The sequence below is a fragment of the Manacus candei genome, unplaced genomic scaffold (assembly GCF_025592945.1).
Source record: "Manacus candei isolate 608988 ecotype Guabito, Panama unplaced genomic scaffold, ASM2559294v1 h1tg000018l, whole genome shotgun sequence".
NCBI lineage: Eukaryota > Metazoa > Chordata > Aves > Passeriformes > Pipridae > Manacus > Manacus candei.
The window spans coordinates 7384019-7398470 of record NW_026138066.1 but is presented as its reverse complement, the minus strand read 5'-3'; the positions used below and the strand labels follow the sequence as shown (position 1 = coordinate 7398470).

Genomic DNA, 14452 nt, shown 5'->3' with positions numbered 1-14452 from the left:
TTCCCTAGGTAAGGCAAACCTCTTCGTAAGTCACAAATTCTGGTAAAATTGGGTGGCAGGCTTTGGTCAAGTGCACAAGGCCCTTGGGCAACCCAATGGATGGTGCAAGAGTCCAAGCAATGAGCTCAGCTCCCCGCTGTACCTGTGGAGCACCAGGGCTTGCTATAGATGGTTCTTGGCCTCCTGCCCTTGGCCTAGAAACCGTCCTGTCCCTGTGCTGCTCAAGGTCCAGGCTTTTTCCTCTGCCTCACAGCAGGACATAGCTGTTGCCATTGAGTTTGGGATGGGACAAGCATTTGGCACACAGGAGGCTGGGATGGGAAGGAAGGCGAGAGGTGATAGAGCAGGTCAGGGCAGCTGCTTCCAGGCTGCAGGGCTTGGTCTTGCCATGCGGATTGGTAGGAACCAAATAAGGAGAGAAAAAAATGGGGTTCAGAGCACAGTGTGGCAGGTTGGGGGATGCCTGGGAGGTTTTTAGAAAAAAACAACCACCAAAACAACAGTCTGCATGGTTGTACCTACATCTGGGAGACAAAACCCCCAAAAGTGGGACATGGGGCAAGCAAGGAATGAACTGCAAACTGCTGTTTTGCACAACGCTCACCCACCCCTTCCCTGAAAGTTTGGTATCTTGTGTTTGGGTTGGTTTGTTGGGGCAGTGTGTTGTTTTCTTCTGCCTTTCGGACCAGGGCTGCTTAACCCCGATAAATGTGTCGTGTAAGCACAGGCGAAATGTGTGGGCGCGTGACATGTGGTAGAGTTGTCCCTCCTTGAGGCTCTGCGACTGCAGATCAGCCACCAGCAGGGCACAAGCATCCCGTCATCCCAGGGTGATGGGGGACTCCGCCTCCAAAACTGGCGCGGCGTTAATCAGGCTGCCCCTGTCTCGCCTGTGTCGGGGCGATATGGTCACCCCGTCGTCTGTGTGTCGTTATCTCCTGAGTGCAGGGGAGCCGGGTGGGGGAAGAGTGGCAGGGAGAGGAGGTGACCAAAATGCCCGTGGATGATAGGCATGATGGCCGGCAGAGCCCCAAAAGCATCCCAAAGCAATGACTGTACCCCATTCGCTTGCCCCCAGCTGGACTGTGGCTGTGAGAAACGTCCCAGCCTCAAGCACAGGGAAAACCTAAAGCTGTGCAGCACTGTGGTTGCATGAGAGCCAGCATCCCAGTTCCCACAAGGAGCTTGCCCTTAAAAACCAACTCATAAATCTTTTAAAACAGTGGTAATAAGTCCAGCAGCCAGAGACAATGCCCCTTTGCTGTTTATTTGCATCTTTCAAGCCAGTAGCACTGGCCAGGCTGAGCAGCTTCATGCTGGGCTGACCACACTGCATTGTATGTCGGGGGCTCAGGGCTGAAGCTCTGATGAACATGGCTGGAACATCAGCCAATTTCCCAGTTTTGCTATTAAAAAAGGACAGAAGCACTTGGATCTGACTGCTGCCAAGACCAAGTCCCACTGCTGGTGATTTTGAGTCTCTTTGAAAATGGAAATTGGGTAAAACAAGACGTTGTCATTGGCAATAATCTCCAGAAGTGCCTTGGTGCGCTCGGATGCCTCTGAACAGCTGTCCTGCCCCTACAAGGCAGAGACTGTTACCCAGCAGATCTGTAGCACATCCAGTGTGGACAGTTTGACCATTTAAGACAAAATTTGCAGCTGGAATTGTGTAAATCCCCATGGGGTCTGGCTGAACACAGTGCAGGGAGGGAGGAGAAGGTAAATAGGATTACAGAGAGGATTCTTCTGCCAGGCTCTGTCCTCTGGAGTTCGTCGGAGAAGTGGTATTTCCCAATCTCTGCTGACTAATGCCAGAAATGGGAGGCACAGGAGGCTTGGAGTGGTTGGGTAGCTTTTACTGAGGAGAAAAGTGACTGCAGGGTGTAACCCACCCTGTCCTGGGCATGGTGGCAGGTTTCTGTGGCCAAAAACACAGGCACAAGCCCAAGCTGGCCCATAGGAATAACTTTTCCTTCTGGATGAGCCCTCCTGTGCTACCTGCAGTGGGGTGCCTGCAGTGCTGGACCCCACTTCCCAGAAGCAACAGGACTTGCATTGCTCTGCAGCATCTGCATTCCACCTCCAGCCTTGACATCCTACCAGGGGCTGGAAAATCCTCTCAGTCTTGAGCAGTTCGTGTTAAGGATGCATAGGTAAAACAGTGCAAGGTTCAAGGGGTGTTTTCCAGCATCAAGTGGGGTGCTTAGGGGTTACCTTGACCAGGTTACCCACCATGTACAAGGCCAACAGCAGCCTGATGAGCTGTGACCACCTGTCTACCTTCCCTCCAGCAAGTTGCTCAGGGGCACAGGATCTTCCCTCTATTTTGACTGCCTAAAAGTTAGGGAGCTAGTCCAGATGAAAGGGCCAGAACCACCATGTATGGGGGAGAGGGTGTTTGTTTGCCAGCAGCGGCACCCGCCGGAGGAGGCTGAGCAGCCCAGATCAGCTACAGGAACTGCCCAGGTGAACAGCTGAGATTAGACCCCTAAGATGTCCAAAGTTAGGTAAAGCATCTGCCCCCTTCCTCTCTGTCTCCTTTCCTCCCCTCCCTCCCGCCTTTGCCCCCACATCACTGCACTGTATAGATAATGACTGCCTGGGTTTTAAGGCTGGAGGTTATGCGGTCAGACCATGGCACTGTGCCAGCCTCGGGGGCCAATTCCTAACCCCCCCCCTAAACCTTCTCCTCTATCCCCAGAGCTTGGAGTATGGGTGAGCTGCTTCTGACAGTTAAAAACTTGGATGCAAATAAAAGCAGATGGTGCCTTATCTGCATGTGCCTGGGTTGCCTACGTGCAGGCAGCCAGTGCTGGCAGTTTATTCCCAGATAGGAAAAATGAGACGTCCTCTGGCCAGGCAAAGTGTTGTACAGAGGCCACCAGAGCCCCCTGCCCATGATCTCCATATGGGATGAAAAGCCATGTATTCGCTAGGTCTTAAAACAAAAGCAAACCCCAGGGGAGGTGAGAGGGTGGTTATTTCTCTCTACCATTAGGAGCAATTTGCTCCTAAAAAAGTCCAATGCTGAGAACCTTTTCCACTCCCCAAATGAAATGGGGCATGTGAAGCTGCACCAGGAAGGGAGGCACAAGGAGATGCCCTCGGTGGCCCTTCCATCTGTGGGAAAGCATCAGAGGCCCGAGTATCTCCTCCTGGGCTAGGCCCTCACACAGTACTTGTATTCTCCAGGAAGAGAGTATCAAAGGCTTCTATTCTATTTCTATCTCTATGTAGTGGTAGGACAAGGAGGAACAGCTCTAAACTGAATGAGGGCAGGTTTAGATTAGATGTTAGGAAGAAAATCTTTGCTGTGAGTGTTGTGAAGCACTGGAACATGTTGTCCACAGAAGTTGTGGATGCCCTATCCCTGGAAGTGTTCAAGACCAGGTTGGATAGGGCTCTGAGCAACCTGTCTAGTGGAAGCTGTCTCTGTAGGAGAGCTGGGACTAAATGATCTTTAAGGTCCGATCCAACTCAAACCATCCTATGATTCTATGATTCTATTTCTAATTTCTATTATCTCTATTTCTGCTATTTCTATTTGTTCTATTACTTCAATTTCTATTATTTTGGTATTTATATTTTGTATTTATGTATCTATATTGATTTTTATGTGTACTTCTGTGTGTCTCTGGCTGGTGGTTTTCATGGCCCTGGGCACCCAGGGTACATAGAAGTTACCAAGAGGTGCTCGCTGTGTACATTAATGCTATGCTGGGGCGTTGCGGGATTTGGAGGCACAGGGGTTCACCTCTGAGCACCTCATGGCGTGTCAGTGGGCACCAGGTGGCTGCACCCGCATGTTTTTAAGAAATAAGGGGAAAACATCTAAATCCTACTGGCAAGATGATGATAGTGGCTACACTTAATCTCCCAGGAACAGCCGACTGCTCATCCAGTGGGGAAAGGATGGCTGATTGCCACTGTTACATGTCCCTGCTCTGTCCCCTCACAAAGAGTTGTGTGTGTCCCCTAAAAATAAGGGGCCAGGCTGTTACTTGTGACCCCTCACCATACACATGCTAGGGCTGAGCTGGTGTCCCTAAAGCACCTGGTGGAAAGCAAAGGGGGAGAGGAGGAGGCAGAGGTATTTGGCCGTGGAGTACTGCTGCTGAGATGATTTTGCACCCAGTGCTCTCCCTTTTCTCCTTGGTGAGACCCTCAGTGTCTCCTCTTGTGTCCTTCCTTGTCCCCTTGATGTCTTGCCTGGTGTTCTTCCTTGTGCCCTGGTATTTTTCCTGGGTGTCTCCTTGTGTCCCTGCTAAGTGTCCTTCCCCCACCCCTTGTGTCCTCCTTAAGTGTCCCCCCGTCTGTCTTGATGTTGCCCTGAGTATCCCTGCCATGCCTGTCCCTGTCTTCCCAGTGTCCATAAGTACTCCCCACTGTCTCACCATGTCCCATTCACTGTCCTTCCTCGTGCCTACTCAATATCCTTCCAAATGCACCTTGTCCCAGAATGCCCCACTCAGTGTCCCTTCCAAGTGCTTGTCCTTTGTTATCCCACACTGACTCCACCGGCGTCCCTCCCTGTCCCAGTGTTTCCCCCCAATACTCTTCTCGATCCCACACTGTCCCCCGCACTGTCCCTGCCTGTCCCTCCTGGCGGGTCGGGACTGGGCGTGGCAGGGGACACGCGGGGACACCGGCGGCGGGTGGCGCGCGCGGGGAAGTCCTCCCCGCGGTCCGCACCGCGGCTTTAAAGGGAGCCCGCGGCGGGCGCGGCCGCAGAGGCACCGGCGGGGGCACGGGAGGCAGCGCGGCACCGGCTGTGCTGCGGCTTCACTCACCCACCGCTCCCTTCCCAGCCTCTCCCCGCCCGGGGGCGGGGGTCCCCAGCCAGGCGGACCACGCTTCCTGCTGCGAGGGCATAGCGGGCATCGCGGAACGAAGCACTCGCCATGAGCGACAGCCCGATCCCAGCCCCGGCTCCGGCCGCCAAGCCCAAGCGGGCCCGGTCAGCGCGGCGTCCAGCAGCCCACCCCACGTACACGGACATGATCACGGCAGCCATCCGGGCTGACAAGAGCCGTGGCGGCTCATCCCGGCAGTCCATCCAGAAGTACGTGAAGAGCCACTACAAGGTGGGCCAGAACGCCGACGTCCAGATCAGGCTCGCCATTAAGCGCCTGCTCACCGCCGGAGTCCTCAAGCAGGCCAAAGGGGTCGGTGCCTCCGGCTCTTTCCGCCTGGCCAAGGCCAGCAAGGCAAAGAAGTCCCCGGCCAAGAAGAGGAAGAAGGCTGCCAGGAGATCCACTTCACCCCGGAAAAGAGCTAGGTCCAGGAAAGCCAAGTCACCAGCAAAGAAGCCCAAATCTGCCGCCAGGAAAGCCAGGAAGAAGTCGAGGTCCAGCCCGAAGAAAGCCAAGAAGCCAAAGACTGTTAAGGCCAAGTCGCTGAAGGTGTCCAAACCCAAGAAGGCAAAGCGGTCGAAACCCAGAGCCAAGTCCAGCGCCCGGAAGTCACCCAAGAAGAAGTGAAGAAGTCTAGAGGCGTTTCGGTACTCTCCTTGTTGGTTCTGTAAATAGCTGTTGCCTTTATTTTTACCCCTTTCTATTGCATTTTATAAAGAATTGATCTATTGCTGAATGGAAATCACTAAAATAAGGCAGTTAATGAATGAAAAAAAGGAACATCTTTAGTATGGAGAGTTCCCATTTTTAAGAGTTACTGGTCTGGTTTTCATTTTGATGTCTCAGAAATTTCTTGTGTGTATGTCTTGGGTTTTTTTAGTGCTGGGCTGCTTGTTGTGTGTTGAGAGTGATGGTGATTCCGTATGTCTGTTGGGGCCATACAGGATTTCAGTTCCTGATCCTGCCCCAATTCCTGGGGGTTCATGTGTCTGCTGGGGCCAGGCAAAGATTCTGCCGACATTGGTGGGGAAGTGGGAACATACGGCTGCAAAATCCTCAGCCTTCCCTGGAGGAGGAAAAGTGGCTCCCTCCTCTGCCCTGGGTATGTTGGGCTGCTGGGTGTGATGTCTAGCTGGTGCTGGAGATAACCAGCAGCCAGCTGGGCAATGGGGCTGCCTGTCTGCCTGTGGAGCTGCCTCAGCACAGCTGGGTGGTGGCAGGGATTCTTGGGGCAGGGACAGGATGGAGGAGGTGGAACAGGGCCAAAGTCTGTCCACCTTGGCTCTCAAGGAGTTGGAGGTGCCCATCAAGTGGGAAGCAGGATCACCCTGGGTAGAAAGGACAAACATGGCCATAAGTGGCTTGGCTCCCTAGAGAGGAACATCCCGAGCACGGCAGTGGCCAGCTCTGCCGGAAGGCTTGGATGGGCAGCCAGGACAGAGTGAGGCAGGACTGCTGAGCTTGGCCCTGCTGTCACCTGGGGCTCTGGCTTTGTGCCCAGTGGGGGCTGGCAGGACTCCAGGGCCTGCCTGGCCCCTGCCAGAGCCCCTCCCTGGGCAGGGCGGGGTGATCCTGACAGCTAGGGCTGGCAGGGAGCCTGTGGGCTGGCCCCACTGCTCAGTAGGGTCTGAGCTTCAGGCAGAAGTTGTCTAATCCTTCTTGGTAGAGATATCTAACCTCTTTGGACATCAAGATTCCCAAACACCTGGGCCAGGAGCTCTGAAATCCCAAAACCTCTCGGTGCCCCATCCCCTTGGGCTTGCTTGCCTAAATCTCGTGAGCCCAGCATCTTCACCCTCCCCAATGGATCCCAAATCCTTTGGCCTCTTGTTCCTAAATCACTTGGGCAGACAGTGCCTGACTATTTCAGCCATGGAGGATTCCAAATTGTGTACTTCAGGGTACTGAAATCCTTGGCCTGGAGGCACCTAATCCCTTAGGGCTCTTTTCGTAAGACCCTTGGACCAAAAGCTCCTGACCACCTAAGCTGAAGACCCTGAATGCCTTTCAAGAGCCTGGTGCCTAATTGCCCTGGAATGAGTGGCCTAAACCACTCTAGCCATAGTATTCCCCAGTCAGCTGTAGTGGAGGATGGAGATACTTTGTCCAGCTGGAACAGGTTGCCCAGAGAAGCTGTGGAAGCTCCATCCCTGGAAGTATTCCAGCCAGTTGGATGGGGCTCTGAGCAACCTGGTCTAATGGAAGATGTCCCTGCCCACAGCTGGGGGTGTTGGAACTAGATGGTCTCTAAGGACCCTTCCAACCCAAACCATTCTATCATTCTATGACTCCTTGTGTTTAAAGCCCCTGGACCTGTGGCTCACAAACCCCTTTGGCCAGAGGCACTCAAATTTCTTGGGCTTGGGTATCTAATTTTTACCTGGTAAATCCTAAACCTCTCGGTCCAACAGACCCTCAGCTGGATGCACCCAATCCTACAGACCCTTGGTTCATTATCCACAGTGGTGGGCACCCATAACCCACTTAGGATCAAAGTCCCTTGTTCTGAGGACCTCAAATCCCTTAGATGGGGGCACCTAGTGCCCCTGGGCTTGTTGATCCTTAAAGTCCATGATTCCCTGTTGCTCCAAAATCCCCAAACCCCTCAGGCCCTAATCCACGACCACCTTACAGTTCCTAAATCCCACGGGTGCCTTTTCTCCAGGATTCTTTAGACTCCGGGCATCCCAAATCGCCTGGCTTTGGGCTGCCTAAACCCCTTGGGACAGAGCCTCTCCTCCAAAGAAGATGCCGAACGCCTCCCAGGGAAGGTATCCGAGTGCCTTCCAGCCGGCGGAGCGGCAGCAGCCGCAGCAGCCCCACCCCGCCCGGCTCGGCTCGGCTCGGCTCGGCTCGGCTCGGCTCGGCTCGGCTCGGCTCGGCTCGGCTCGGCTCGGCTCGGCTCCTCCCCTCCCCGCCCGCCGGGGGGCGGTGCCCCGGCGGCCAATGGTCATTGGTCTGTAATTAACCCGTGGTTAATTACCGCCGCCTGGGAGCCGTAGCCCCGCCCCGGGGCGGCCCGGAGCGGCGGGATGTGGCGCTCGGCGGCGGCGGTGCGGGCGCTGCGGGGTGGGGGGGCCGGCGGGGCCGGCGCCCCCCGGGCCGCGTCCGGAGCGGCGGCGGCTCGGCTCCGGCAGCGGCTGGAGAACGAGCTGGAGGACATCCGAGGCGCCGGCACCTGGAAGAGCGAGCGGGTCATCGCCTCCCGACAGGGTCCCCACCTCCGCTTGGCGGGCGGCGGAGGCGGTGCGTGCGGGGCGGGCGGCGGCGAGGGGGGCTCTCGGCCTCCTCTTCCCCCGGTGCGATGTCCCCGCTTCTCTGTGTTCCCGCAGGGATCATCAACTTCTGTGCCAATAATTACCTGGGTCTCTCCAGCCACCCCGAGGTGATCCGTGCCGCCGTGGAGGCCCTCGAGAAGTTCGGCGCTGGGCTCAGTTCGGTCCGCTTTATCTGCGGTACCCAGGTACCGGGCATCCGGGCAGCATCCCCTGCACCGCGGTAGTCTTTCGCAGGGTGTCCACGCAGACTCCCCTCCCGACACTCGCATGTGTGCACAGCTGTAAGGTACACGTGGCTCGGTGAAAAAAAGAACCTGCTAGGTCCCCACTAGCCAAAGATCTGGAAATATGCCAGTTTAAACCATTACAACACCTGAGAGCAAAGAAACGAAACACCACTCTGAATTCAGAAAATTAATGTCTTTTTCCCTCTCTTGTTGGTCAAAATTACAGTCAACCTGATTTGAAGTGGCTCTATCAGACCCACCCCAGTTTATCCCTGCTGGAGCCCTTTCAGAACGCTGGCTGGTTAAGTGCAAAGAAAACTCAGAGCTGCTCCCCTGTGCTTGGGGAACTCCCTGCTGAGGTTTTGGCATCCAAAACCATAATCATATTTTAGGGAACACAACTAACTTCTCCCATGCACACGCACTTTTTCTGAATAAAACCTGTCTGTTTCCTCCCCTTGCAAGTCAGCATTTAACCTCAGTGGGCAAGCAAGAACTTGTGCTGCTCCACCTCTGACTTTCACTCTCTCTTCCCTTTAGAGCATTCACAAGGACCTGGAGGAGAAAATCGCACGCTTCCACCAGAGGGAAGATGCCATTCTCTATGCCAGCTGCTTTGATGCCAATGCTGGTATCTTTGAGGTTTGTAGGGCTTCCTGTGTGTTGTGCATGGAGGAAGGAGGTGACAGCAATGTGCCTGCTGTGTCTTCCAGAGGCTCTGATGTGAGCTGTGTGCGCCAGAAAAGTTGGCAGTGACTGGTGGTGAAGAGCCCCGACTTAGGGTCCTTGGACTGGGGAAGCCATGCAGAGGCATTTAATCAGCCTTCACCTCCCCTGTCCCCAGCCAGCTCCAGCTTTTGGGGAGGGCTCTTGTTTCCTCAGAGATCTGTACTTCCCCTTAAAGTGTAGGTGAGGGAATGGGTGATCCCCCAGGCTTGCTAGGGGGGAGGTTTTGAGCTCAGAAGCCACAGGCAAGAACCTGGCCTAAAGAAATCAGGGGATAAGGTGGCTGGGAAGGAAAGTGGAAAATTTAGCAGTGCCAGGAGAGACATGGCAGCTGCAATCAATTGCAGCCTTGTCCTCTGTGCCGAGAGGGGCTGAAACATCTTGGTGAGGTGCCACAACAGAGCTAAGGATGATCCTTTCTGTTTGGTGTGGCCAGGCCCTGCTGACCCCAGAGGATGCAGTGTTGTCGGATGAACTGAACCACGCCTCCATCATTGACGGGATCCGCCTGTGCAAGGCCAACAAGTACCGCTACAAGCACATGGACATGCAGGACCTGGAGGCCAAGCTGCAGGAAGCACAGGTATGGAGGTCTGCTCCCATCCAAACACGAGGGCGCTCACTTAGCTGTGCTACTGTGCAGTAACCAGCCCTGAATGGTGAGCTCTGCCTTTTCCCATGCAATAGGCATTGTTTATGCCGACAGGCACAGACAGGCATGGATAGACAAGGTGGCAAAGCAGCTGGTTGCAATGCAAATCCCCCCCATTTCAGTTAGATATGTCGACTCCCTACAGGAGTTAAGAGTATGTCCCGGTCTCCTTTGCCAGCCCTTCTCCTCAGGGTGAGATCCTCACCCCCGGGGATGCCTCTTTCCCTCTAACAGAAATATCGTCTGCGGCTGGTGGCAACTGACGGTGCCTTCTCCATGGATGGTGACATTGCACCCCTGAGGGAGATCTGCCAGCTGGCCCAGAAGTATGATGCCCTGGTCTTCATTGATGAATGCCATGCCACGGGCTTCCTGGGACCCAATGGTCGGTAAGTGACTGTTTCTACTCTCTTTCCCCCCCTACCCTGACTGATCCTGAAGCAAGGCCAAAGGTGCTGATGACCAACATATTTTGTGTGGGGACTCCCAGAGTCACCATTTCTTGGAGGCTTTGCACCTCACCTTTGGGTTTGAAGGGAGATACTTTAGTGATGACCCATCCCAAAGTAACAGCTGCTTCTCAGTGTGTAAGGGATGGTGTGACCATCTCATCTGCCTCTCCTGGCAAGCAGTTGGACTTCCTGATTCTCAAATCCTTCTCCTGTCAGATATTAATTTCCAATTCTTAGGTTTGTGGAGCTAGCTTGCACAGATTGATTAGTTTCCTCGGGGCAGCTTTTGCCTCCATCGCCTGGAGCTCCTCCAGATGCCAAGCAGGGCACATGATGCAGATGTTTGCCAAGAAGAGATGGTTCATGTGTTGTTTTGAGAACTAAGCAAGGACACTTGCCTTGTTTTCTTACCAAGGCCATAGCAGGTGTTTCATCCTCCCTCAAAATGGTGGTGCAAAAGGCATCTTTTAAGAGAAGGGATACCACTCCTGGTGGCACTTCATCAATAACAAGAGGTGGCAGAACTCAAATATATTTCAGACCCTGTAGTTGTACTGAACTTTCTCAAATATAAGTCATCATAAGGATCTATGACAAGACTACAAGACAAATAGATCTATTTGTCTTGTAGTCTTCCTTCCTTGGGGCATGGTAGTCATGAGTTGAGGTAGATCTTGTCACTCTGTCCCAGTGGTCTCTGTGGTCCCACCAGCTGCAAAACCATCTGTCTGACTGCACTGAGGTGTGTAAATGCACAATGGCTTGAGGAGGAGGGAACAGTTACTGAATGCTTCATGAGTTGTGCTAGTCTGGGTGTGAACGTGGTGGTGTTGTCGACAGCACTGTTTCAAGACAGCTCACAGCTGGATGGCCATGCCTCATCTTGCCTTTTTGGGTTGGAGAACATGAAGCTGCAGAGCACATTTACTACATCTGGTTGGTTCCACTAGTGAAACCTACAACAGCTGACGCTTTGTTTGGACTATTAAACTTCTGTGTGGGAAGTTTGAGCACTCTCCCATCTGTAAGGGATGAAGAACCCATGCTCTCATCTCACAAGATCCCAGCGTAGCCTTTCTGCAGGAGAGGAAGGTCAACACTTGTGTGGTACTATCACAAAGGGCTGTTCTTCCTTTTCCTGAAGGGGAGACACCAGAGACCTGGCTAGTGGCACTTTGTTTCCCTTGAGGCATCAAGCAACTTCCCTGGTGTGTGCTGTCACAGCTGATAATGTGACATTTCTTTTTCTATAGGGGTACTGATGAGCTCCTGGGAGTGATGGACAAAGTCACCATCATCAATTCCACCCTGGGAAAAGCTCTTGGAGGAGCTGCAGGTGAATGCATTTTTCTGTTCAAGATCCTGCATACCCTTAAGAGCTTCCACAGCATTTGCTTATGTTTTCTTCCTCTACCTAATGATACAGCAACGAATGTGTGTTGTCTTCTGCTGGTGGCATGAGGCTTCGTTTGTTACGCTGCTGCAGGGTCAAGGGAGATCCTGGCACGTGCTCCTCCCACTGTCATCCTCCTCATGCATTTGCCTTTGGTGTCAAAGTGGAAACTTTTGGTCAAAAGCATCAGCTGTGATTTTTAGGCCTGGTTTGTACTGAAATTCCTGCTGTAGGAGCCAGTTTGGCTTTATTGAGAAGTCCCACTCTCAACAGGTCACCCCGGGGTGCCTTGTCCAATTCTCTCTCCTTCATCTGCAGGTGGGTACACAACCGGTCCCAAACCCCTCATCGATTTGCTCCGCCAGCGGTCCCGCCCGTACCTCTTCTCCAACAGCCTACCCCCCGCTGTGGTGGGCTGTGCATCCAAGGCCCTGGACCTGCTCATGGAGAGCAATGCCATTGCACAGTCCATGGCTGCCAAAACCCAACGGTGAGAGGGCCATATTGGGGTGGGAGCAGGGACAGCTTCATTAGGAATGAGTTGTCTGTGTGTATTTATTCACCCCCACCTCCCTTATGATAGCTGTAAAGGTAGCTTGCAAGTCAGAGCTCTGAGGTGCTCAGGGGAAGCTCCAGGATGTGCCTGTGTGTGTCAGACAGATGTGCAGGCATGTATGTCATATCTGGATGCCCTGTGTGCTGGGACACATTTGCCCCTCAAGGATCTACAGTCCCATTTTGGTGAGCAGGACATGGCAGGAGGTCACTCCAGGAAGAGACATCTTTTCCCTGCCCAGAGGCTGCACAGTGGAGCAAAACTCACCCAGCCCCAGTGGCCAGGGCTCCCAGGGGAAAGAAAGGCAGCAGTCCCCAAGGACAGGGGTGATGAGGTTTTTACTAATCCTCTTGTTCTCCTCACCAGGTTCAGAAGCAAGATGACGGCAGCTGGCTTCACTATCTCAGGGAAAGACCACCCCATCTGTCCGGTCATGCTGGGGGATGCTCGTCTGGCTTTGGTCATGGCTGAGGACATGCTGAACAGAGGTGAACTGGGGGGAGAGCCCTGTGTGCAGGCACATTGCCTGAGGGAAGGGACAGTTGTTGGTGATGCTACCACCAGCCCTCCTCCAGAGGATGTTTCTGGATGAAATCTCAAATTGAAGTCATCATAAGGAACTCTTCCACTCTCCAGCTGCAAACATCCTCCTGGTCTCCCCCAGATGTTTCTTCTTTCTCTGCTGGGGAGGGGGTTTAGATTGATGCTCTTGTCCTGCCATGCTGGACTCCATCCCCCATCACTTGCTGTAACCCTCATTTCCATGCTTGGGAGAAGATGGCACTTGAAAACCCTGAAGGCTGGAAGTGGTTATTGAGAGGAGAGGGAGGATCCAAAAGCCGTTCTATCACCCAGTACCCATCAACCTGCCTCTCTCCCTCCCAGCCAGTTCTGACTCTCCCTGTGTTTCCTTCCCAGGCATTTATGTCATTGGCTTCAGCTACCCCGTGGTCCCCAAGGGAAAGGCCCGCATTCGGGTCCAGATCTCAGCTGTGCACAGTGACGAGGACATCGACCGCTGTGTGGACGCCTTCACCGAGGTGGGACGGAAACACGGAGCGCTGCGTTGAGGGGCCAGCAAACACCTCCTACGGCACCATCCCTGCCCACAACCAAGCACCTCTGCTGGGGGGAAAAGGGCTTGAGCAGCACGCTGCCAAGAGCAGGACTGATCCTCAAGGCACGGCAGCCTGCGGGAGGCCGTGGCTGTTGCAGCGTGCTGGCAGTAGCGCTGGCAACCAGCTCTTGTGTCATTAAAGGTGTCCTGCAGTGCAGTGGATATTTGTCTGCCTCTTGTTTTCTCATTCAGGAGCTGCACCCCATCCCCTTCCTCTTGTGGTGTGACCACACACTCTGCCGTGTCTTCCCTGAAGCCTCAGTCCAGATGCTGAAGCACTGCAGTTCCTGTTCTCTCCTGCTGATGGAAATACAGCGTTGCTGGTGTGCTTTGAGGTTGCCTATTTCCTCTATGCTCTCTTCTGGGTCCAGCAGCATCACTGGCAGATCTGCCTGTTGCAATTCCCCACCAAGGCAGGGGTGTTTCCCAAGCCCTTTGCAATCTGTACCACCAGCAGCTGGTTAGGGAAAGAGGACATGGGCCAGCCAAAACTCCAGTATTGCTTTCTTTCCTTCTTGCTCTCGGGTGTTAGATGTGAGGCTTGCTTGGTCCCCAGGACCAGCTATAAGGCTTTGCCAGTTGCTGTGGTGCTCCCAAAACTGCCCTGGGAAAGGCATCTTGCCCCAGAGGGGCCATCAGGCAGTGGGCAGAGGCCAGCAGCATGGCAAGAGGGTCTGTGTCAGCCAGAGGCAGAGCAGGGGACAGAAACTTGTAATTTTCCTCCATCAGGCAGGAATCTCTGGATTTGTTCCTCCAAGCTGTGTTGGCGTAGCATTTGAGCATTAAAGCAGGTACAAGTGGGTCCTGGGCATCACAGGATTGCTTTGTTTGCATCGGTTTTGCTCTAAAAGTCACGTGTGTCCTGCCACCTGCCCACGTGCTGAATGAGTACTTGCAGCTGGAGACAGATTCCAGCTGGAATGGAGTGTGCTGTGCCTAGGTGCTGGAGCACTGAGTCACATCAGCAAAGACCTGCTCTGAAATTGCTACATGCCCTTGGGCAGTCAGGGAGTGAGCTACAGGGCAATAGCATGCCTGACCTGAACCAGAGCAACTGCAGAAGAATACCGGAGTTAATCCGGGGTTGCAAAGGGCAGGGGAGAAACGTGTTTCTGATAGGGCTGCAACCAGACCTTGTTAGAACAGCTGGTAGCATAACTGCTGATTTTGTTTAATTTGCCTGCTGATAAACTAT

General features: G+C 53.9%; 2 protein-coding genes across 2 annotated transcripts; both read left to right on the top strand.

The window, feature by feature from the left end:
- Window positions 1-4721: 4721 nt before the first annotated feature.
- LOC127470026 (histone H5) lies at window positions 4722-5673 on the top strand. Its single transcript, XM_051785076.1, has one exon. The coding sequence runs from the start codon at window positions 4905-4907 to the stop codon at window positions 5481-5483; it is 579 nt and encodes a 192-aa protein (XP_051641036.1). The 5' UTR covers window positions 4722-4904; the 3' UTR covers window positions 5484-5673.
- A 2199-nt stretch (window positions 5674-7872) lies between these two features.
- On the top strand, window positions 7873-13414 carry GCAT (glycine C-acetyltransferase). Its single transcript, XM_051785072.1, has 9 exons — window positions 7873-8102; window positions 8189-8319; window positions 8902-9003; window positions 9524-9670; window positions 9974-10128; window positions 11445-11527; window positions 11903-12074; window positions 12507-12628; window positions 13059-13414. Exons 1-9 carry the CDS (start codon window positions 7889-7891, stop codon window positions 13208-13210), a joined length of 1278 nt encoding a protein of 425 aa, XP_051641032.1. The 5' UTR covers window positions 7873-7888; the 3' UTR covers window positions 13211-13414.
- The last annotated feature ends 1038 nt before the right edge of the window (window positions 13415-14452 follow it).

What these genes read in the sequence shown, in the direction of transcription:
- LOC127470026 (XM_051785076.1), top strand. Translation starts at nt 4,905, where the DNA reads ATGAGCGACAGCCCGATCCCAGCCCCGGCTCCGGCCGCCAAGCCCAAG.
- GCAT (XM_051785072.1), top strand. Translation starts at nt 7,889, where the DNA reads ATGTGGCGCTCGGCGGCGGCGGTGCGGGCGCTGCGGGGTGGGGGGGCC. An exon ending in GCTTTATCTGCGGTACCCAG is followed by an intron (nt 8,320 to 8,901) that starts GTACCGGGCATC and finishes TCTTCCCTTTAG; the next exon opens with AGCATTCACAAGGACCTGGA. An exon ending in CCAAGCTGCAGGAAGCACAG is followed by an intron (nt 9,671 to 9,973) that starts GTATGGAGGTCT and finishes TCCCTCTAACAG; the next exon opens with AAATATCGTCTGCGGCTGGT.